This window comes from Labeo rohita, chromosome 17 (genome assembly GCF_022985175.1).
Source record: "Labeo rohita strain BAU-BD-2019 chromosome 17, IGBB_LRoh.1.0, whole genome shotgun sequence".
Classification (NCBI taxonomy): domain Eukaryota; kingdom Metazoa; phylum Chordata; class Actinopteri; order Cypriniformes; family Cyprinidae; genus Labeo; species Labeo rohita.
Window position 1 is genome coordinate 5,054,075 of NC_066885.1, and position 25,586 is coordinate 5,079,660.

General features: G+C 35.2%; 1 protein-coding gene across 5 annotated transcripts; it reads left to right on the forward strand.

The window, feature by feature from the left end:
* The first annotated feature begins 1,999 nt into the window (after positions 1–1,999).
* Positions 2,000–25,586, forward strand: LOC127179494 (NACHT, LRR and PYD domains-containing protein 12-like). Of its 5 annotated transcripts, none has more exons than XM_051133041.1 (11): positions 2,000–2,343; positions 6,173–6,339; positions 6,527–6,676; positions 7,508–9,394; positions 12,531–12,701; positions 13,161–13,331; positions 13,896–14,066; positions 16,403–16,576; positions 19,774–19,935; positions 20,970–21,016; positions 25,381–25,586. In XM_051133041.1, exons 2-11 carry the CDS (start codon positions 6,185–6,187, stop codon positions 25,569–25,571), a joined length of 3,279 nt encoding a protein of 1,092 aa, XP_050988998.1. In that variant the 5' UTR covers positions 2,000–2,343; positions 6,173–6,184; the 3' UTR covers positions 25,572–25,586. The 5 variants fall into 5 exon arrangements, with proteins under 5 accessions (XP_050988998.1, XP_050988997.1, XP_050988996.1 ...); XM_051133038.1 differs by lacking the exon at positions 25,381–25,586 and adding an exon at positions 21,094–22,630 and having other exon boundaries at positions 2,002–2,343; XM_051133042.1 differs by lacking the exon at positions 25,381–25,586 and adding an exon at positions 21,094–22,630 and having other exon boundaries at positions 2,002–2,343; positions 6,530–6,676.

Genomic DNA, 25,586 nt, shown 5'->3' on the forward strand with positions numbered 1-25,586 from the left:
TGTTATATTAAAATACGTTTTTATTTTCATAGCAAAAGCATTACTTGGCACCCAATATACAACTGCACCATGTGTCATCGCATTGCCCACAAGGCTACTGGCGCTGACAAGATGGAGTTGATTTTAAGTGAAATCTTTTACATTAACATTTATTCATTTGGCAGATTCTCTATCCAAAGTGACTTACAAATTAGAAACAAGTTATTCATCATAAGAGGCAAATAAACACGAGATGTGCTTGTAAAAAAGTTTGACGTGTCAAACTCTACAAGTCTTTGCTAGGGATCATGACATCTGACACTCTTCAGACCAGAATTTGCATAATTTATAATCTTGGAAAATCTGATCACAATTTGAGACTTCAAGATCTTTTCTGAAATTCTCTAGGATAAATGCAAGATTATTGGAATCGTTTTCTCCGTAGAAACAGGAGACTTTAGCAGAAACAGAGGATTTCTTAGAGTCGTGTGTGTCCTTAAAATTGGACTGAACAGTGTCTCATTTAGTCAAGATGCTCAGAAGCTTTGTAGACCAATGATTTCCGATGCCAAATTAGAACTTCTTTGCATTTTTTTAATGGAAAGCAAATGCAGCATGATTCAGCTTTCAGATACAGCCTTAGTTTTTTTGATCTTTGGAAACTATTATTATAGTTTCACTTACTCTGTTATTACATTTACATTTATATGTATTCATTTGACAGACACTTTTTTTCCAAAGCAACTTACAGTTGAGGAATACAAGCAATTTATCATAGGAAGCAATAAACATGAAGTGCCAGTAATACGAGGTTTCAGTAAAAGCTAGGACAGGAAGGGATAATGAGAGGTTTTTTTTTTTTTTGTTTTTTTTTAAAGGAGGATGCAGTTAGATGTTCACAGAAAAGATGAGTAATCAGTTGTTTCTTGAAAAGTGTGAGGTATTTAGCTGATTATTATATTAATTAATGAAATGTAATATATTTAAACAGAAGCCTGTATGGAGAGAGTTTATCTTGAGTGATGATGCATGAAAGAGCTCACAGTCTGAACTTTCTCATTTAACACATGAATACAGGATGGTTTAATATTTCAAAGGTCAAATGAGTGCGTGAATCCAGTGCAGTACGTTCATCTCACCACCAGAGGTCTCTGTTGTCCACTTAATGAAATGGTATCAAGCATGGGACACAATAAAATAAACAGAATTTAATATTTAGTGCATGGTAATCACTCCTCGTGAACCTTTGTTGCAGTTCCGATGTTTTAGCAGCAATTTATGTGTTATTCTTTTCAGTTTTTTTTTTAAGTAAATACAGAGAATTATTGTTTTCTGAAAAATATTTGCACTTTTAAGGTGGTTATTTAGCCTATTGATTGATTTGATTCAATGTATATTTATTTATCTATGTAGGCTGTTTGAATTTCTGTACATTGTGATAGCTTGCATAATTTATATTTAACTAAAAATAATTCAAAATTGTGTGTGTGTGTGTGTGTGTGTATTCCTATTTCCTAATTATATTCCTATTTATATTTGATTAAAGGTTACAAGGCTGCCAACTTTTCACAGCAAGAGATGATTTACAATTCACAAATTATTTCAAAAATATTTTGATATGAAATTTTAGATTTTTTAAATCAATCTATTAAATGAATCTAATCTATGCATTTACATTGCATAACACACACCAGTTTTGCTCGATTGTTTATCACTACAGTATGTCAACGACTCATAATTATAGAAGGAAAAAATAAATACTATTCAAAATATAATAGCAGCAAGTGATAATAGGCTCGCAAATGTTTTGGCTTTACATGGGAATATTTTCACAGAAGAAACAAAAATAGACAAAGCAACTGGCGATTTTGTGCCTAAAATGTAAGTTGATCAACTTTAACTTTTTGTTTGTTGAGCAAGCTGACAAGTTAAATGGATGTAGTTGAAAACAGAACTGAGTGAAGTGAGGAAACACAGGAAGCAGTTTTCCTGTAGTAGATTTGAGAGGCGTTCACGACCGATTGGGCAACTTCCGATTGCACGTGAAGGCAGCATTAGCACAAGGGATAAGACCACATATTTCCTGTGATAATCGACAGCAGACTATATGTTTTAGTAGAGTTTTAGTTGTATTGAACCCAGAATATTAAGTTAACGACTGTTAAAGTTTCCCATTTTCTGGTCATGTGTCATTGAGAACCTGTTTCGAATGGGCTTCATTTTGTGAAGGGAAGAACGTGATCAGGAGAGAAAAGCTGTTTGTGAATCATGTAAATCATTTAAAGAACAGATCAGTTTAATGCTGTTATCTAGAGACACACTGGATTTATGAACTGAATGAAGTTTGTCTTTGATGATAGACAGGTAAGTCTGATTGAACATATTTAATGGATTTATTCTTATGTCATTTATATTTTTATCCTATTATAATGTAAAAGTATTTTCCATATGCTTTAGTCTATCTACTGTAAGTTTTTCATAGTTTTGGCAGCAAATACTTGGTGATCAAATTCAGTCTAGTTTTTGCAGTCAAACAGAAATACAAAGTAACAAAAACAGAACCATCCTGTGACAATGTGTCTGCATCGGGAGTTTATTAAGAGTCGGGTCCTGTCGGGTTCGGGCAAAGATCTTCAGCTCTAGCACCGGTGTACGCGCAGGTGTGTGGGCGTTGGTAATTAGGAAGCACGTAGTATTTGACTGCACAGCAGAGTAGCGTGAAAGATGGACAGTGTTCGTATGCTGTGTCTTAAAGGTATGGACTTTAATTGTAAAGATTTGTGAACAAAGAACACTCACAGCAAGTTGCTTTGAGACGTTTCGCTATTGGAGCACAAAAAAAAAAAAAAAAAAAGACATTGGTTTGCATCTATTTCCACTTGCATGGACTCTGTTTGTACGCGTTCGAAAACTTGCTAACTTGAATCATCAACGGCAGCGGCCTAATGGAAAGCCCTTACAGCTATCGTTAAATTACATTTACTATAGTAAAAACATTGTATTTTTCTTAAGAGACTAGCTGATGTCTCCTTTGATTAATATAAAAACTTGACGTTATTTCCATGTTGTTTTGCCGTTTTTCTCGTAGAAATACTTCGGAGAGTTGTTACTTGATTTCTTGATTGTAGCGAATGAAATATAACGTTAAATTCTACGTGTTAACTTCTGATTTGCGTTCAATAGCTGGTATTTTATTTGATTATAACAGTATGTAAAATATAGCTTTTCTGTAAAACATTTGAAGGCAATTTACTTCATATGCTTTGGAATTGTCCTGTATTAAAGGATTTTTTGGAATATATAATTGATATATCTTCAAAGGTTATTGGTAGCCCAATCAGTTATGATCCTAGAGTTTGGGTATTAGGGGATACTGAGTCATTAGATTTGTCTCATCATAAAAAATATTTCATACTTTTGGCTGGTACAGCTGGGAAAAAAATGTATATTAGTGAATTGGAAGTCGACTCATTCTCCATCTAAACAACATTGGATCAACGAACTCCTTTCATATTGCACCCCTGAGAAAATCCTTTTCAATGTTAGAAAAACAACCAAAATCTTTTGAAAAAATTTGGGGCTCTTTTTTTGGAGCATTTACCTTCTCTTATTGCAAAATAACTGAAAGGAATTAAAGGAATTGTTTTTTTTTTTTTGTTTGTTTTTTGTTTGTTTGTCTTTCTTTGTTTCTGTCTTCCTCTTGTTATTGAAGAAAAATGTTTGTAATGTTTGTTTATACAACATACGTTTTGCTTCACATTACATTTGAAAATAAAACTATAAAAATATATATATAGCTTTTTCTGTAGTCGAAAAGCTGCATATTAATGCTACACTTTGTAAACGTGTTACTTTGTGACTTGCGTTCACTAGCAGAATTCTGAAAGTTTGATATAAACGTTGTTTTCTGTGCGTGAATATATGTGACCCAGGACCACAAAACCAGTCATAAGGGTCAGTTTTTCAAAATCGAGCTTTATACATAATCTGGAAGCTGAATAAACAAGCTTTCCATTGATGTGTGGTTTGTTATGATAGGACAGTATTGGGCCGAGATACAACTATTTGAATATCTGTAATATGAGGGTACAAAAAAATCTAAATATTGGGAAATCACCTTTAAAGTTTCCAAATGAAGCTCTTACTAATGCATATTACTAATCAAAAATCAAGTTTTGACATATTTACAGTAAGAATTTTACTAAATATCTTCATGAAACTTGATCTTTACTTAATTTCCTAATGATTTTTGGCATAAAAGAAAAATCAATAATTTTAACCCATACAATGTATTTTTGGCTATTGCTACAAATATACCCCAGTGACTTAAGACTGGTTTTGTGGTCCAGGGTCACATATTCGCAGTCGACATGTAGGCTAAATGATCACACTGTTTAATCATACATCAAAAAGTCAATAAAAAAATTCAAATGCAAACGTTAAACTATATTTATTGTAGTAAAAACATGGTACATTTCCTGATGTCTCATTCGATGAATATAAACATTTGATATTGTTTTTGCTATTTTTCTCGTAGAAATACTTTGATTTCTATTTCATTGTACTGAATGAAATTAGCCACAACCTCTGTGTCACTTTAGAATTACTCAATTATTAGGTTGATGTCCTTTTAAAGAAAAAAAAAAAGTTTTCATGGGTTATTAAATATAGTTGGGCCCCATGAAGTGTGAAACATGCTAATAGTAATATGTAAGAGCATGAACCACTGCATCACAATTTCTGTAGTAGGCTATTGGAAAATAATGTTCAGATTTTATATATTGTTATAATCAAATGTGATATCTAATGACAAGTTAACATGTTTACAACGTAATATTTGTAAGCAGCCATTTGACTGTAAATAATGTTAATTTATTGCAACAGTAAAATTAGATTTTGGCTAGCAAATGCAGAGATCACAAGTAAACACAGACACATTCAACTAACGCTGCCTTAAGTCACAGCAAAAAACAAAGGGGCTTAATTGTTGAGATCCCCATATATCTGTGCGGTTGAATAGCTCGCCGTGATTGCACTTTTGTATAATACGTGCTGTTTAATATGGGTTTCAACCCTGTCAAGCTAATACTGTATGTGTGGGTTTTTTTTTTTTTTTAGTTATTTAATTTTTGTATGATCAAACTCTGTGATCATTTAGCCTACATGTCGACTGCGAATATATTCACAAGCAGAAAACAACATTTATCTATAATACTTTCAGAATTATTCTGCTAGTAAACACAAATCACAAAGTAACGCGTTACAAAGTGCAGCATTAATTTGCAGCTTTTCGGCTACAGAAAAGACTATATTTTATATACTGTTATAATCGAATAAAATACCAGCTATTGAACGCAAATCAGAAGTTAACAGGTTTATAAAGTAACATTTCTAAGCAGTGTTTTAACTAGAATTTAACGTTATATTTCATTCAAGTCACAAGTCTCCAAAGTATTTCTTCTAGAAAAACGGCAAAACAATGTGGAAATAACGTCAAGTTTTTATATTAATCAAAGGAGACGTCAGCTAGTCTCTGAAGAAAATGTACCATGTTTTACTATAGTAAATATAGTTTAACGATAGCGTTTGTAATTAAACCACAGTAGCCACAAATTTACAGTTGTCTGTAAATTTGTTTAAAAGGTACTTTAACATCATAAACCATAAAATGTAATATACTTTTACTATATTATTAATTTTCATAATAAGTAAACACAGGTCACAAGTTAACACAAGCACATTTCCTTGATTCAGCCAGTTGTATAATGGCACGCCGAGAGTAACTTCTGAGGAACATAACATTAACTTATTAATAATGAAATGTGATAATGAAATCATATCACCTCAGTGCTTGATGTTTTTTTATAAATGGTAGTATATGTAGTGTTTATGTATTTTTAGGCATGTTATTGTCACCTTAGCACAGATAAAGCATTTGGTTTAGATGTGACAATGTTCAGAATGAAGAAAACTGCTTCACCTGTACAAGTGTTTTACCTGCAGCTAAACTCGTAAAATATAAACCAGCTAGTGAATAATGTGAGTGAGTTTGAGAAACAGATGAGTTTAATGCTGCTATCTATCTATCTATCTATCTATCATATATATATATAATATATATATATATGATAGATAGATAGATATTCAATTATATCTAAAAATGTTAGTTGTACATATCTGTGTTGTGTTTCAGCACTGCTTATAAATGAAAAAAATGAGTGTCTATAAGAAGAGAGAGGAGGAGGATGTTCACACACATAAAGCAGCACCTCCAGAACACAGCTGTGTGTCTATGAAGAGTGACTGGTCCATAGGGGTCCCACCTAATCTCAGTGCTGCAAAAAGGACCTCTGAATTTGAGTGAGTACAATGTTAATGATTGGGACATCCTTGTAGCCATTTGTTCCTCTTGTTCTTCCTGTAAGCGTGACTGCATGGATGGGTGATTAACGATATTACCAAAGCAGCTTTAGATTTTCAGTAATTATTAATATTTGATGATTGTGGTCCTAAATGAAGTATACTGTATATCTGTTCTGTGTGTCAGTAGTGCTGCCTGTAAAATGAGAAAGGAGGAGGTTTCTGTTCTGACAAGTAAAGCAGCATCTCCAGAACACAGCTGTGTGTCTATGAAGAGTGACTGGTCCATAGGGGTCCCTCCTAATCTCAGTGCAGGAACAGTGACCTCTGACCCTGAGTGAGTATCAGCATGAGCATTGTCTTTGGTTTTTTAGGCAAAAGTTTGCCAGGTTATGAGTAGCTTATAAGCTTTTCTTTGATTAATGTGTAGTTGGTAAATGTGACGTGCCTTTATTGATTCAATGTGCATGCTGGGAATTTATATTATATATGCATATAAAAATATATTAGTTAGAAATGTGTGTGTACTTATATATACATATAAATGTACACAGTTCATGTAAATGTGATATGCTACTAGCAAGAATTCGAAATTGTGAGAGTAGGATGCTACTATGGAGCGTATGTCCAAAAATCTGAACAGAAAGCAATATTTTAACAGTCCGCAGATGCACACTCTCAATTCAGAAATCCACGGACTCAACAAATGTGCAAATATACCATGTTCTTTCTCAGAAATATGTGTAATTTAATGCACAAATAAATGCAAAAGCTGTTGGTCTTCTTTTACAAGATGTCTAGAAGTATGCTAATTTGTAACTAACAGCTGATGTAAACAACCAATATCAAGAACTCTACGATAGCATGTTAAACCTATCTATAGGCATGTTAAATCTGAAAGTGCTATTAAACTGATCTGAAACTCTGGTTCAAATCAGATTTTAGAATTTGATGTGCTAGAAACATTTGTAAATGCTTTTCAGTCAGTTTGTGTTATATTTAATCTGCTTCAAAACCTTTGAAAAGATTTTTAATGAATTCAGACCTGAATTAATTTTAGAGGTTTTGTTGAAAATGCATGAAAAAACCTATTATATATTTTCAATCAGTATACAAAAAAACTCACTCAATAAATCACAAACAAACAAACAAACCACTGTTTCTGCAGAGTGAAGAAAGATGATGTGACCAGATCAGTAACGCCACATTTGACCTGCACTGACTCCATCAGTCAGACCCTCATCATACAGAGAGTCAAAGACCAACACAAAACCAACATGAAGAACAAGTATGAGAGATTATTTGAGGGAATCAAACTGCAAGAAAATCAAACCCTCCTGAACAGGATCTACACACAACTCTACATAATAGAAGGAGAGAGTAAAGGGGTGAATGAAGAGCATGAGGTTTTACAGATGGAGAAAACAGCCAGAAAACAAGACACTCCAATCTACTGCAATGACATCTTTAAATCTTTACATGAGGAGAAAGACAACATCAAGACGGTTCTTACTAAAGGCATTGCAGGAATTGGAAAAACTGTCTCTGTGCAGAAGTTCATTCTGGACTGGACCGAGGGAAATGCCAATCAGGATGTAGATTTCATGCTTGTGCTTCCATTTCGAGAGCTGAACTTGATTAAAGATCACCAGTACAGTCTTCACAGACTTCTGCTAGACTTTCATCCTGAACTTCAAGATCTGGACTCAAAAATTTATGAGAAGTGTAAAGTTGTTTTCATCTTTGATGGTCTGGATGAAAGCAGAGTTAAACTGATGTTTTCAGACAGACGGAAAGTTTGTGATGTGAATGAGTCTTCATCAGTGGGTGTGTTGATGTCAAACCTCATCAGAGGAGAGCTGCTTCCCTCTGCTCTCATCTGGATCACCTCCAGACCAGCAGCAGCCAATCAGATCCCCTCAAAATACATCAACCGTGTGACAGAAATTCAGGGATTCAGTGAGCCTCAGAAGGAGGAATATTTCAGGAAGAGAATCAGTGATGAGCATCAAGCCAGCAGAATCATCTCACACATTAGAAGATCAAGAAGCCTCAACATCATGTGTCACATCCCCGTCTTCTGCTGGATCTCAGCCACTGTGCTTCAAAACCTCCTGGGACAAGATGACAGTGCAGAAATCCCTCAAACTCTGACTGAAATGTACATCCACTTCCTGCTGACTCAAATCAACATGAGAAATCAGAAGTATAATAAAAGAAATTCAAAGAAGCTCCTTCAGTCTAACAGAGACGTGATTGTCAAACTTGCTAAACTGGCTTTCAATCAGCTGATGAAGGGTAATGTGATGTTCTATGAGGAGGACCTGATTGAGAGCGGCATAGATATCACTGATGCCTCAGTGTATTCTGGGATTTGCACTGAGATCTTTAAGGAGGAATCTGTGATTCATCAGAGGAAAGTCTACTGCTTCATACATCTGAGCTTTCAGGAGTTTCTAGCTGCTTTCTTTTTGTTTTACTCCTGGGTAGACAAGAATGATGAATCACTGAAACTATTTATGAATGATGTCAGTGTATATCAGTTCAGTACTTGGAATGAAGTTTGTCTGTTTAGCCTGCTGAAATCAGCAATTATTAAATTCTTAGAGAGTGAAAGTGGACACCTTGATCTTTTCCTGCGGTTTTTGCTGGGTGTCTCACTGGAGTCCAATCAAAGACTCTTACAGGATCTACTGACACACACAGTGAACAGCTCAGACAACATCTACGAAATAGCAATGTACATTAAAGACACATTCGGGCAAATCGATGGGGATTTTTATACAGAAGAGAACCGTCTCACAGATTACAGATGCATCAATCTATTCCTCTGTCTGCTGGAAATGAAGGATCAGACTTTGTACAGAGAGATTCAGGAGTTTGTGAAAGAGAATCATTCTAGAAAATGTCTATCTTGTGCTGAATGCTCAGCAATAGCTTACATGCTTCAGATATCAGAGGAGGTGCTGGATGAGTTTGATCTGAAGAAATACAAGACAACAGATGAGGATAGAGGGAGACTGATACCAGCTGTGGTGAACTGCAGGAAAGCTCTGTGAGTATTAATTGATGTGATTGGAGATGAAACTGAATGTGTCTGTTTTGTGGAGACACAGTAACAATGTAATTTCTCCAAATCATGACACTTTTTTTTTTTGACATGACAATAATTTAAAAGGAAAATTAGAAACCCCTTGAAGAGGACAAAACCATTTTAATCAGAAACATAGGTGCAGATCCAGTGGGTGCTCGAGACCCCAAGCATTTGAACATAAAAACATGAGATAGTCTTTAGTCAATAACTTTTAACCAATCAAAAAATTGACTGAGATTTGGGAAATTCTCTGAGAATGAGTCGTAATGCACACAAATGCCATCTGTTGATTTAATCTCATGTATTATTTGGTTTTAAATGATACACAGAACCATGCTGAATGGACTTTGATGTGAATCTCCAGTTTCAACAGCTCTGATAAGTAATAAACAACATATGCGGCCAGCCAATGTTTACTATATTATAAGAAAACACACACACACACACACACACAAAACACCCACATTACTTAACCTATTTGCAACTGCAAGACGTTACACATTTCCCCCGTGTCTTAATGTTATAATTGCTGAATGTCCGGCGACTTGACACTTTGGGCCTGTTTACACCTGGTCACTTCATACGTTTTTATGATCAGATAACTAACGTGAAAAGACCAGGTATAAATGCCTTCCAAAATGCTTTTGAGTCTGATTTAAATCAGAATACTCAAACCACTACAGGAGGTTGTCTGGTATGCATTTCAGACAAAACTGGACATGTGTAAATGCATCTGGTTGTTAAAACCACATATGTGGTTTCATATATGGACCATTCTACAGAATTGGTGCTAACTGCTGTTCCACAACCAATCTTAGATGTTTACTAAGATCCTTTAATTATCTATTGAAACCCACAATAATATTTAAAATATCCGTAAGCTTAATATATTTAAAATCAGCATTTAGTGGGTACTTTCAATTGGGAAGTGGCTGTCCTGAACCCTAACCCCTAATTTCAACTAATGAAAATGATATTGAAGTAATTTTGCATTTTATTCCATTGTTGTTTTTAAAAATATATATATATATATATATATATATATATATATATATATTTTTTTTTTTTTTTTTAAAGTGAAGTTCACTTTCTCTTCGTTTAGGAGTCGAACTTCAAAAGTGAACGAAGCCTTGAAATGGAACTTTTTGTGTTTTCAGGAAAATCATAGTAAAATATTTTTGTTCAATAATATTTTTTGATTATTATTTAGAATTTTGAGGGGATTTTATGGCTATATGCAATATTTATACAATTTGAATGAGCTATTTTTTCCCTTTAGAATAAATATATATTTATTTACATCATTTTTAAAATTATTTTTCAATAATTACAACATTTCACATTAAAACAAAGTGAACGCTTTTAAAAACCATTTTTTTTAAAGTGAGAATTGTGCCATTTGGTGTCATTAAAAAATAAAAACTTGTGTAATGTCATGTAAGCTCCTGTATATCTCCCTATATACATATTATACATGTATACAGAGGCTTTTGGATTGCCATTGTTTTTTTGACATTTTTATTAGGTTTTGCTTTTAGATATACATTTAGACATTGTGAAAGGCTACTTTTTGTCAAGGTTTAGATATTTTTGGTTAGATAAATATCAGGTTGCATTATGATTACAATCAAATATTAAAATACAAGAAAATTGCTCCCCCCCATCACACATATTCTTAAAATTTGCTCTGTTGCAGTCTAACCAGTGAATTTCTAAATGTGTGTGTGCACAAAGGCTGATTTGTAGTTGGTACCACCAAAAGATTCTCTGAGTTTTCGTATTTTTTTGTATTTCCCATTCATTTCCTACGTTGGTCATTTTTGACCACGAAGGAGTCAAGTGTGACTTTTTGTGACCCTTTAACATATCCAAATCATGTCCATGATTTTTTTGTGTGTTCACATAGCTAATGCCACAAAAGTCACCAAGTGTCATCTCATTCCGATGAAGCTACAATTTTTTTTAAAATTTCATTATATAAATTTTTTCGGTCAAAAATGACTGAAGAGGCCCAGAAGGGTTAAAGAATGTCACTACTGAACACCGTTTTTCTATAATTAAACCGTTTTTTGGGAGTTATTCCATAAAATTTAGTTTTTATATGTGTACAACTGTTCAGAACTATGATAGTTAACCATGTGCTAGATTCAAAAGTATCTAAAATTGCAACAAAATACAACAAATCTCATAAATCACACTTTAAAGTTGTACACTCAAACTTTTTTAATAACACACTCAAAAACTTTTTAATGAAAGAAAAAATATATTTACAAGGAAGATGTAAGCAAAATCTTAATAGGTCAATAATAGGCCTCTTATTAAATTATATATTACTGTGTTTCGGTAGTGACAAATTTGGGCAGAGGACAAATATTCCAAAACTTTCTGGAAATACAATATAAGGATTAACTTTGAACCAATTCTGTATAATGGCCCATATATGCAGACACATAATCATCTTCATTAAAAGTTGTAAGACTAACTCATCTTTACAGTGCTGATGCTGCTCTCTCTCCTGTTATGGTCTTTGGTTTTGAAATTAGCTGATGATGAATAAAATGCGTAAATAAAAAAAAATTAAAATGATAAAACAAATTGTTAACGTGAAATTTGCATGTAGCGTGGGAACTGAAGATTGGATTTAGGCTATATCTATTTTGCAGAGACACATTTATGAATGCCTCTGATTGACCATTGCATTTATAAGCTGAACAGAATAATGTGTGATTGGTTATACTGCTCAACGATGAAAAACACGTAAAACATAGTAATTGAAAGTCCGGTTCTTTTCCACTAACCAGTTCGGCTGTTTGTTTCAATGACCTGGTTCGAAATGCTGGCTAACCAGTTCTTTTCCATCTGCATGTAATGATGTCAATTCTGTCATCCCAGCAGATGAAAATACAGTCAATCATTTATAATTACAACTTAAGTTTAATAATAATAATAATAATATTTATTATTATTATTATTATTATTATTATGTATTTTTTATTATTGTTGTCTTGGGTTTACATTTTGCAACAGCATTTTATACAAACAATAGTTAAACCCAACATCTCCACTTTATTGATCAATATTTCATCCTGTGTTATAGACTTGCTGACTGTTATCTCACAGGTCAGTGCTGTGAAAGTTTGTCTTCATCTCTACAATCATCAAACTCACTGAGAGAACTGGATCTGAGTAACAATAACCTGCAGGATTCAGGAATGGAGATGCTCTCTGATGGACTGCAGAATTCACAGTGTCACCTCAGCATACTGAGGTAAGAACAACCGATAAAATTTCACTTGGTAATGAGATTAAAGATGACCTCTGCTCTGGTCCTGATCTCCTAGGTGTTTGTAATGTAACAGCAGACTTTGGATTTAATTTGCTTCAGCCTGATTTTATGAAGTAACTTTTTAGTTTTTTGAGAACAAAAAAAAAAAAAAAAGATTTTTAGAGATAAGATTTTTCTACTTTTATGTCTATTCAGTATATTGTCTGTTAAATCAGATTTATTTATTGGTGAAATTGCAATTTAACTTGGGTTCATTATATCGGACTAATTCAAACATATTTGAATTGATTGTCACTCAATATTCAGAGTTCAACTCCTGATAAAGAACAGAACATTTGTCATGTTATCAATACGTGATTAATATTATGTGCAGAACACAGAAAACAATATTTTAATGCACCATCTTCTCTTTATTGAATCATATTTCCTCCTGTGTTATAGACTTGCTGGCTGTAATCTCACTGATCAGTCCTGTAAAAGTTTGTCTTCATCTCTACAATCATCAAAATCACTGAGAGAACTGGATCTGAGTAACAATGACCTGCAGAATTCAGGAGCAAAGCTGCTCTCTGATGGACTGAAGAGTTCACAATGTCAGCTCAACATACTGAGGTAAGAACAACAGATAAAATTTCAGATAAAACTTTAAAAGTTTGTGATTTTTAGTGAAATGTAATCCTGGCCATACACAATAAACTGACAGTAGGCTTTTCACAGTCACTAAATTACATACCACAGTACTGTAGCAGCCAAAGTATCATGGTATCACCCATACCAGCAGATTTTGTGTTTGTGTTTGCTTCATCCTGTTCTTATAAACATTTTAGTTTTTTGAAAACAAAAATCTGATTTTTTTAAATAAAATTTTTACTACTTTGTATGTCTTTTCAGTCTATTGTATTTTAGACAACAGTCAGATTTATTTATTGGTAAAACTGCATTCGCTGTTTACATTATATCAGTATTTGTGTTTTCTGGGATTTGAACTTGGGTTCATAGTATCAAGACTAATTCAAACATATTTGAGTTGATTGTCAGTCAATATTCAGAGTTCAGCTTCTGATAAAGAACAGAACATTTATCAATATGTGATCAATATCATGTGCAGAACACAGAAAACAGTATTTTAATGCACCATCTTCTCTTTATTTAACCATATTTCCTCCTGTGTTGTAGACTTGCTGGCTGTAATCTCACTGATCAGTCCTGTAAAAGTTTGTCTTCATCTCCACAATCATCTAATTTACTGAGAGAGCTGGACCTGAGTAACAATGACCTCCGGGATTCAGGTGTGAAGCTGCTCTCTGATGGACTGAAGAGTTCACAATGTCAACTCAACATACTGAGGTTTGTGATTTTTAGTGAAATGTAATTTGGACTCAAACTGACAGTAGGCTTTTCATAGTACCTAAATTACATACCACAGTACTATAGCAGCTAAAGTATCATGGTACCACCCATGTCAGCAGACTTTGAGTTTGTGTTTGCTTCATCCTGTTCTTACAAAAATTTTGTTTTTTTGAAAAAAGAAAATCTGATTTTTGAAATAAATTTTTGACTATGTATGTCTTTTCAGTATATTGTCTTTTAGACAATCAGACAACAATCAGATTCATTTATTGGTGAAACTGCATTTGCTGTTTACATTATGTCAGTATACATCTTTTCTGGGATTTGAACTTGGGTTCATAGTATCAAGACTAATTCAAACATATTAAAAATCCTGTCGTAAAGCTTTTTTGAAGTGATGCAATTTTAAAATCTGTAACACTGTTGCCTGTATCATTTTATATCAAAGCGAGAAAGAAACTATGTGCATGCAGTGTCGTAGCTAAGTCAGTTAAGTCATGAAGTTACCAAAATGGCGATTAATTTTGCAAACTGTGCATGCATGTAATATTTGTTATATGAATCACATTAAAGAACACGTCTCTGAAATGGTTTTCAGAACTGTCCTAACGCGCCCCAGCACTGTCTCCCTCATCTTACACACTCGATTCAACTCGTCAGCTCATCAGTAGAGACTTTAAGACCTGAAGTGGGTAAAGAGAGGAAAAGTACATAAGAGTAAGAGAAAATACGATGCGTTTCAGATCCGCATCACGTTCAGCAGCAGCAACTCTTAAAGCAATACCAAGCAAATAAGCTAATAACAGCTGCTGTGATGACTATTAATCAAATAACAAAAGAAAAAAGAGGAAATCAATAACTTTTATAGCTTTAGGGATTCATCTATATTGATAACTTTATTCAATTTCTGTATATTTCCTACTTGCTGAAGGGCACAGCTAGATAAATATGATATTTATTTAAATGTGTTTATGCGTAGATTGTTTTCAGTTCACTTAAAGTAGAAGGTATTTTTTCAATTCTAATGTTAAAATTGTGATAGCTCTCAGTTATACTGTAATGTTGAATGGCCAATGTCAATGGTTAAATAATGGTACAATTTTATAGAGACATCAGGAGTATTGGTATCAGTACTATTGGACTTCAGCCATAAAAAATATGTCATTAAACAAATATTAAAAATATATTTTCATTGTACATTAATTTGAAGATTGAATGTGAAATTATTGCAATATAGAAGTATATTTAAAAACAATAATGTTAGGTTGCATTAACTGTGATTAATCACGATTCATTTCAGAAAAAATGTGCAATTAGTTTTTTTTTATGATTAATAGTACTACTTTAAAGGATTAAAGTGTAGTCTTGTTTAACATTATTCTTTGAAACAAATTGGCAGCAGAAATCACACAGAACAAAACGAAATGTTATAATTTCAAATTAAGTAAATGAGTAAACTTCATTTAATAAATACAGTTGAAAACATGCTATTAAATGACAACAAAATGCCAATTGAATACAATATAATACATTTCAATGCAGCGATTGCAATATTCACTTTATAACAGTTTTTTACTCTCAAGTCCATCTTTGAAAGGATTGTAAAATGAGAAATCAAATTTACTTTGATCTTTTGACATATGTGATGTATTTATTATTGTACTATTAAAACATTCTGTAAATTACAGACCTCAAAAATTAAAAATGTTCAAAAATGTTAAAGCCAGGCTGCCAAACAAAATGTTTTGTGACATTACACTGTGGTGGACATTTGCATCTGACCACCTCCACATCAACATTTCCACAGCTGCTCTACCAGCAGTGAGCAGTGTGGTGACAAGGAAGGAGATGGTGTAAGCCTGTCGTAACAGTGGGTTTACCAGTTTTAAAGGAGACATAAATCTCAACATTTCTGCCAGAAGGTCAGAATGTGGTTAGAAAATGTTCATGTTTTTCATTATTTTTTTCTGTTCAACAGAAAAATCTAATAACATTTGTTAGTGCATCTCAAGGAGCATAATAAAAGAAGGCATGTCATGACTTTAATTATTGGTCTATAAACTCACATCAGATGGAAATTTTCGTTTTGACATTCACATGTTGTCACATTTCATTTTGTTGGGCTCTGTCTTGTGCTATGTGTGAATGGCACCTACTCTGGCAATATTTAGAGGTTTGGGAACTCCTTGGGGTCTGTATTACTGAACTATGAAACACTCTTGATCAGTGTCTGCTATTTTGAAAATGTGAAGCAGCCTTTCTGGTTTAAAGAGACAATTAAAAAAAATCAGCATGTTTTCAAATCAAAGATTTTTGTGCTTTGTTCTCTTTAGACTGTGCATCTGTAATCTCACTGATCAATCCTGTGAAATTTTGTCCTTATCTCTGCAATCATCAAACTCCTCACTGAGAGAGCTGGATCTGAGTAACAATGACCTGCAGGATTCAGGAGTAAAGCTTCTGGCTGACGGACTGAAAAGTCCACACTGTCAGCTCCACATACTGAGGTAACAAAACAGACAAAGATTCACTTGCTTATGAAATGAAAAGAGAGAAGGGTCTGGCTGCCAACAATGCATGCACAGGCAGTCTTAGCTGTGGATGGAAGGCAGAAATAAAAGAAAAGTTACTTTTCACAAATTTAGGGCACAGCATAACATGCTTCCCTGTTAACACAGCCTTAAATATATATATATATATATATATATATATATATATATATATATATATATATATGTATATATATATATGTATATGTATGTATATGTATATATGTATGGGTGTATATATATATATATATATATATATATACACAGTGGGTACGGAAAGTATTCAGACCCCCTTAAATTTTTCGCTCTTTGTTATATTGCAGCCATTTGCTAAAATCATTTAAGTTCATTTTTTCCTCATTAATGTACACACAGCACCCCATATTGACAGAAAAACACAGAATTGTTGACATTTTTGCAGATTTATTAAAAAAGAAAAACTGAAATATCACATGGTCCTAAGTATTCAGACCCTTTGCTGTGACACTCATATACTGAACTCAGATGCTGTCCATTTCTTCTGATCATCCTTGAGATGGTTCTACACCTTCATTTGAGTCCAGCTGTGTTTGATTATACTGACTGGACTTGATTAGGAAAGCCACACACCTGTCTATATAAGACTTTACAGCTCACAGTGCATGTCAGAGCAAATGAGAATCATGAGGTCAAAGGAACTGCCTGAAGAGCTCAGAGACAGAATTGTGGCAAGGCACAGATCTGGCCAAGGTTACAAAAAAAAATTCTGCTGCACTTAAGGTTCCTAAGAGCACAGTGGCCTCCATAATCCTTAAATGGAAGACGTTTGGGACGACCAGAACCCTTCCTAGAGCTGGCCGTCCGTCCAAACTGAGCTATCGGGGGAGAAGAGCCTTGGTGAGAGAGGTAAAAAAGAACCCAAAGATCACTGTGGCTGAGCTCCAGAGATGCAGCCGGGAGATGGGAGAAAGTTGTAGAAAGTCAACCATCACTGCAGCCCTCCACCAGTCGGGGCTTTATGGCAGAGTGGCCCGACGGAAGCCTCTCCTCAGTGCAAGACACATGAAAGCCCACCTGAAGGACTCCAAGATGGTGAGAAATAAGATTCTCTGGTCTGATGAGACCAAGATAGAATTTTTTGGCCTTAATTCTAAGCGGTATGTGTGGAGAAAACCAGGCACTGCTCATCACCTGTCCAATACAGTCCCAACAGTGAAGCATGGTGGTGGCAGCATCATGCTGTGGGGGTGTTTTTCAGCTGCAGGGACAGGACGACTGGTTGCAATCGAGGGAAAGATGAACGCGGCCAAGTACAGGGATATCCTGGACGAAAACCTTCTCCAGAGTGCTCAGGACCTCAGACTGGGCCAAAGGTTTACCTTCCAACAAGACAATGACCCTAAGCACACAGCTAAAATAACGAAGGAGTGGCTTCACAACAACTCCGTGACTGTTCTTGAATGGCCCAGCCAGAGCCTTGACTTAAACCCAATTGAGCATCTCTGGAGAGACCTAAAAATGGCTGTCCACCAACGTTTACCATCCAACCTGACAGAACTGGAGAGGATCTGCAAGGAGGAATGGCAGAGGATCCCCAAATCCAGGTGTGAAAAACTTGTTGCATCTTTCCCAAAAAGACTCATGGCTGTATTAGATCAAAAGGGTGCTTCTACTAAATACTGAGCAAAGCGTCTGAATACTTAGGACAATGTGATATTTCAGTTTTTCTTTTTTAATAAATCTGCAAAAATGTCAACAATTCTGTGTTTTTCTGTCAATATGGGGTGCTGTGTGTACATTAATGAGGAAAAAAAATGAACTTAATTGATTTTAGCAAATGGCTGCGATATAACAAAGAGTGAAAAATTTAAGGGGGTCTGAATACTTTCCGTACCCACTGTATATATATATATACATATATATATATATATATATATATATATATATATATATATATATATACATATATCCATCCATCCATCCATCCATTTTCACCCGCTTATCCGGAACCGGGTCGCGGGGGCAGCAGTCTAAGCAGAGACGCCCAGACTTCCCTCTCCCCAGACACTTCCTCCAGCTCTTCCGGCGGAACACCGAGGCGTTCCCAGGCCAGCCGAGAGACATAGTCCCTCCAGCGTGTCCTGGGTCTTCCCCGGGGCCTCCTCCCGGTGGGACATGCCCGGAACACCTCCCCAGGGAGGCGTCCAGGAGGCATCCGGAACAGATGCCCGAGCCACCTCAACTGGCCTCTCTCGATGTGAAGGAGCAGCGGGTCTACTCCGAGCTCCTCCCGAGTGACCGAGCTCCTCACCCTATCTCTAAGGGAGCGCCCAGCCACCCTACGGAGAAAACTCATTTCGGCCGCTTGTATCCGGGATCTTATCCTTTCGGTCATGACCCAAAGCTCATGACCATAGGTGAGAGTAGGAACGTAGATCGACCGGTAAATCGAGAGCTTCGCCTTACAGCTCAGCTCTTTCTTCACCACGACAAACCGGTACAGCGACTGCATTACTGCAGAAGCTGCACCGATCCGTCTGTCGATCTCCCGCTCCATCCTTCCCTCACTCGTGAACAAGACCCCCAGATACTTAAACTCCTCCACCTGGGGCAGGGACTCCACACCAACCTGAAGATATACACACACACACATATATACACATATATACATACATACATACATACATACATTTTATATATATATATATATATATATATATATATATATATATATTAAGTGTTTTATAACATGGGCTGTAAAATTAGGTCACAACCAGAATTTATATAAAATTATAGTTTAGGGATATTGCTAAACACCTGTATAAGGTCTGGTTACTTTGTAGATGTGTCCTTGTAAAAGAAGGTGTGAATAACATGCAATTGACAAAATACATGCATAGTTTATGTCTGCTGAAAATTAAAACATACTTTTCCTTGTATTCGTTTACATATTCCTCTGGGTTAAAAAATGCTATGCATGTGTATTTAACTTGTTTCAGTTGAGACAAATGATATACTATGTCTGCAACCAGACCATATTGTTAAAAGATGGACTGTTTTGGTCTTCAGCTCCTGGGTTTTGGAAACGTATCTGTAATCCAAATAAAAGCATATAGCCAAATATCCCAATTTCCACTAAAATAGTTGTGATGCTGAGTGTTTATGTGTGTTTGTAGATTATCTGGCTGTATGGTGACAAAGGAGGGTTGTTGTTATTTGGCTTCAGCTTTGAGTTCAAACCCCTCACACCTGAGAGAGCTGGATCTGAGCTACAATCACCCAGGACAATCATTAGTCAAGCTGCTCTCTGATCCAAACTACAGACTGGAGAAACTCAAGTATGTTTAACACTAACAGTCAATCACCCTGTCATGTGTGTTTGTACATGTACACGTACAAGTCATTAAAACACATATGTACATCGATATGTACATATCTACATATGCATACTGCAGAGAAAAATTAGGATGTCTCTTGAACTCTGAAGATGACTGAAGATGACCTTGATTTAGCTCAATAGCCGCTTGTGACTCATAACAGCAACATCTGAGAAACAAGCTCAAGTCTGCCAAGTCAGAGATGATCTTCAAATGATCTTCATTAGAAGAGATTACAGCTTGAGTTTAGAGATATAGTTCACCATATTCCAGCTCTTCTTGTGTGATGATCAGATCAAAATTTAAGTCAGTTTTCACATGTATGTTGGAATTAACCATTAAGCAAAACATTGTTTAGCAATGTGTAGTAAAACTGTACAGTTGGTAAAACTGTAAGGTGGGAGATAATACAACATAATACAACATGTCACCCAAATAGTTTTTCAGAAAGGCAGAGACATTCTTAAGATTATATTTAAGTGGCACAAAAACAACCAGGAGTATTGACACATTTGTACTAAAAATAACTGGAACTATTTATACAGAGTAACAGTGATCAATGTAAGTATTCATATTTAATTCACTACAAAAACGTGACTCATATATTTTGGAACATTTAAGTTGAGTGAAATTATTCAGTTCAGTGTTTGGACCTGCTGTATAAAGAGAATGAAGTGCACTGGTAATACAGTATGTACTACTTCAGACATTCAACACACTAGCTGATTTTCTGACAATGACGAACAGTAATGTGACGAACAGTTAATGTGTCTCCCTGTTAATCTTCAACCACTGATATAAATCATAAGAAAATATGAGTTATTCTAGATTTTCTAATTTGGCAACTAAAAAAGTGAGTCTAAAATCTTTATATTCTGGAGTCCTGCAAAAGAAAGAGTAAAAGTGGATTTTATTTGACTGTATGATTTTAATTTCAGGAGTGCAGAGGTGTGTGTATTTAATATTTTAATTTCTACTTGTATATTTTTTTATAGTGTGGATCATGGAGGAGAGTTCAGGATTATAACAGGTCTACGAAAATGTAGGTCAAACACACACACACACAATTTAATTTTTGTTTTATGTCATAAATGTTTTATTTTCTCTTCTTGTGTTCAGATGCATGTGATCTCACACTGGATTTAAACACCGCAAACAGTTATCTCACTCTGTCCGAGAAGAACAGAAAGGTGACCAGTGTGAGAGAGCAGCAGTTGTATCCTGATCATCCAGAGAGATTTAATGGGTTTCTTCAGGTTCTGTGTAGAGAGAGTCTGACTGGACACTCTTACTGGGAGGCTGAATGGAGTGGTGGGGTGGTTAATATATCAGTGACATATAAAGGAATCGGAAGGAAAGGACGAAGCACTGACTATGAATTTGGATTCAATAAGAATTCCTGGAGTCTGATGTATTTTAATGACAGTTTCACTGCCTATCACAATGGGAAGAGCACATACTTGCATGTCCCTTTATGTAACTGCTACAGAGTAGGAGTGTATCTGAACTGGTCGGCCGGCTGTCTGTCCTTCTACAGCGTCTCTGACACAAACACACTCACACACTTACACACATTCAACAGCACATTCACTGAACCCCTCTATGTTGGATTTGGGCTTGACTGGGACTCCTGGGTTTCTTTGTGTGAGATTAAATAGCTTCCTGTGAGAAACAACTGAGACACACACTGATATTTTCTTTCTCATTAACAGCTGTAATAGATCTAATAGTTCTAATATAAAAACACACACATGCTGACTTAGGTTTAAATGAGACCCACCAAAGACTTCTATTGTATTTTATAAAGATATTTGAATGCGGCTTAACAGGAGTTTTGTCTTTCTGAGTCTCTGAGCGCCACCTGGAGGAAGATTTAGTTTCTCGCTCACAGGAAACAGTTCTTAGCAGGTGCTTGCTCTGTTACTATGGTGACTGAGGGTCGGTCATAGCTCATTTTACGGTCTGTGTGGAAAGTTGGCGTCTTTTCCTGATCAGTGGTTCTTACAATCACAGTCAAACTGTTCGATAGAGTTGAAGATGTGAATCAAACACATCAGATTTAGTCTTTGTGGGACACAATGCTCAGGAGAGTGTGAGAATATGTGTCCTGAGCTCAGCATTAATATGGGCTAATATTTTATCCTCAAATTATATATTTTATTCCTGTTTTTCCACATATCCTCACAGCTATTTCACACAAAGTAATAATTCTTCCTGACGGAGAGTGTAGGATTCAGTGTTCTGTGATATGCTGTTAGAAGTGCTCACAATAATCCAACCAGTCATATATACAGTAATTGAGCATTTTCTGGCAAATAAATTGAGAATGGGCTTTGTATCCCTTATCCCTAAACATACCCATAAACCAATCCTGAAGAATCCTTTTGGCATGCTTAGGGTTTACGTTTTTAATTACTGAGTCTCTATATTAAGACATTTGAATTGTCACAGTCAAACTGATTGTTCAATAAAGGTGAAGATGTGACTCAAACTCATGTTAGGTTGAAGAGCTTGAATACGTTATGATCAGCTTGTGTCTTGAGTTCAGCGTTAATACAGCATGATATTAAATGGAAATATTAAAAAATCAGATGAAAAACTATGTCATATAAAGTAGTAAATCATATTGCCAATAAAATTCTATTTTATCACAGAATGTCATTCGTTGTTTTTATTTGTTCATCACTCAATGATGTCAACACTGTCAGACACAAAAATGTCTCAAATATTTATTATAAACAATCAAGCATATATCAGTGTTGCTGTTTGCAGGTAAAGTTGAGGCATGTTTCGTCTCATGCCTCAATCAGCGATGAGATGTTTTTAAAACATTTACTACATTGTGTTCTTGTGTTTTATAAAATGATATTTGTCGATTTACTAATTGTAATGGTTTTATATTCCCCAGTATTTGTGTATGTGTTTGGTGTGTGAGTCACTTTAACATTCAGTGATGATAAAGGAGGAGGTTCCTGCGCTCATGTTGAAGGATGAAAACAGGAGGCGCAATTTGTGTTCCAGCAGCTCAGGAGAGAGATGTGATGATGCACGCTGTGATTTCAGGTGGGAATGAGCTGATTAAATGAGCACTGAATGCATGACACAGATATAATACATCAGCCAGATCACTAAACTTTTGTCTTGTTAAGACACTGTTATACCAGCTATTATATTTTAATTGATTCAGAAATGTTCATGGCACATACCTAGGATGATGTTCATTTGTATTGTCAAATGAATTGTCTGTCATAATTAATCTCCAAAGCATCGTATAATTTAATTATGACTAAAAATGTCTTGGCCCTTGACAAAATTACTTTCTAGCTCATTTATAAGTGTGAGCTGCTGTTTATAGCATGCTGTTCACTGACTTTAATCTACTGGCATGAATTATAAAGATAGAAGAATCTATGACAGTTTATTGCATCTGTAAGTGCTGCTAGATGATCTGAAGCGATTTGATTCTCTTTTTTTTTTTTCTCCAGGGAGGTTTGTGTTCTCAGATTGTGTACTGGACAACATGCATTGATCAGAGGGTTAAAACCCTCTTCAAGTACGTCCTAAGGGTCATGACCTCTGACACTCCTCAGACCAGAGTTTGCAGAATACTGGAAAGTCTGAGCACAGTCTGAGATGTTAAGATCTCATCAGAAACTCTCAAGAGGATCAAACAGAGCTGTGTGTGTACATAACATTTCATTCCTGAGACCGTACAGTCTTTCATTTAGTCAAGATGCTCATAAGCTTCATGGCAGATAAGTTCAGACATAAACATAAAATGCTATTCATTCATTTTGCTATTGATGGACTTCTTGCACAACTACATCCACGTTATTATGACTTGGGAGTTTCTGGTTAGCATTCAGCGTACCTACATACAGAGTTTCTAATGAGAACGCAGATTATTACTACATTTTAGGACTGGCATTTCTTTAAAAACAAAAAACAAACAATTAATCATATTCTTTTCGTTAACATTAATTATACTGTGAGTTTATATCTCACAATTTTGACTTAACTCGCAATTGCGAGTTTATATCAGGCAATTGCAACTTTATTTCTCAGAATTGTGACTTTCAATTCTGACTTTACAACTCGCAATTGTGAGTTTGTATCACGCAGTTCTGAGAAAAAAATCTGATATTCAGTTAAATTATGAGGCAGCCACTCTTGTCTAAAAATACTCAGAGTTTCCACATTACTGGAACTTTTGAAATAAAATGGTGATTAGTTGATTTGATGATCTCCCCATTGATACACAGTCTTTATAGAGCAAAGAAAGACCAGCCAATATCTCCAATCAGTTGATTTTACAAAGCACTCAACTGACATGACCAAAAATAGCATCTAATTACACAGGGGGTGAATTTCTGTCCACTGATTTGATCTGCATGAGTTTACAGCAAGTTCAGTTAAGATCTTTAAGGAAATGAGTTAATGGAAAATGAGTGTTTGTGTGTTTGTAGATTATCTGGCTGTATGGTAACAGAGGAAGGCTGTCGTTATCTGGCTTCAGCTCTGAGTTCAAACCCCTCACACCTGAGAGAGCTGGATCTGAGCTATAATCACCCAGGACAATCATTATTCAAGCTGCTCTCTGATCCAAACTACAGACTGGACAAACTCAAGTATGTTTAACACTAAGGGCCAGACATTAGTTTTTTTTGGCATTAACATATGTCAGAATTTACTAAAGACACGCAGTGGAAAAAATAGCACTGAAAGGGTGTGGACACAGTTATTTTTTCATCTGACTTTATTGCATATGCATATGCAGTGTCCCTTTCAGATTCAAAATTTCTGATAGTATTTAAATTAATCACGTAACATGATTTACTAAAGTTTGCCGTAGTCAGTTTACTTGTATTTGTGCCATTTATCACTGCCCAAAAAAGCATGTGTTAACCCATTTTGACATGGTCAAAATGTATGCTATAAAGTGCTTGAAGTGGTCAGTCCTAAATACAGGTGGAAATGTGGCCTAAAATGTTTAGTGAACCGAAACCACATACGGAGGTAGTAAAAAAAAAATGCATGAGACCACATTGCATTTGTAGTTGAAATTCTATCCATCCTGAGTGTGTCTCTTCTTTATTATAGTGTGGATCATGGAGGAGAGTTCAGGATTACAACAGGACCACATAAATGTAGGTCACAAACACACTAGACATTCTTCTATTGATTTTGTATTAAACAAGCAATATTTTCTATACCCTAAATCTAAAAGCACTGGAATGTTTTGAATTGAATTTTTAATTAAATTGTTATTCAGTGCATTTGATAAGCCTTTTGAACTGTGTGGTTCTCACAAGCACACACTTTAGTTATTGCTTTGGTTTTTTTTTTTTTTTTTTTTTTTTTTTTTTTTTATGATATGAAGGTTATATTCACTCTTTTTGTGTTCAGATGCATGTGATCTCACACTGGATTCAAACACAGCAAGCCCTCATCTCGCTCTTTCTAAGAGGAACAGAAAGGTGACACAAGTAGATGTAAAGCAGCCGTACCCTGATCATCCAGAGAGATTTGATGAGTACAATCCTCAGGTTCTATGTAGAGAGAGACTGACTGGATGCTGTTACTGGGAGGCTGAATAGAGCAGGAGAAAGGAG

Excerpts from the sequence above, each read along its gene's own strand:
- LOC127179494 (XM_051133038.1), top strand. The coding sequence starts at position 6,185 with ATGAAAAAAATGAGTGTCTATAAGAAGAGAGAGGAGGAGGATGTTCAC. Across the intron at positions 6,677-7,507 it reads ACAGTGACCTCTGACCCTGA|AGTGAAGAAAGATGATGTGA; the intron begins GTGAGTATCAGC and ends CTGTTTCTGCAG. Across the intron at positions 21,017-21,093 it reads TATAACAGGTCTACGAAAAT|ATGCATGTGATCTCACACTG; the intron begins GTAGGTCAAACA and ends TCTTGTGTTCAG.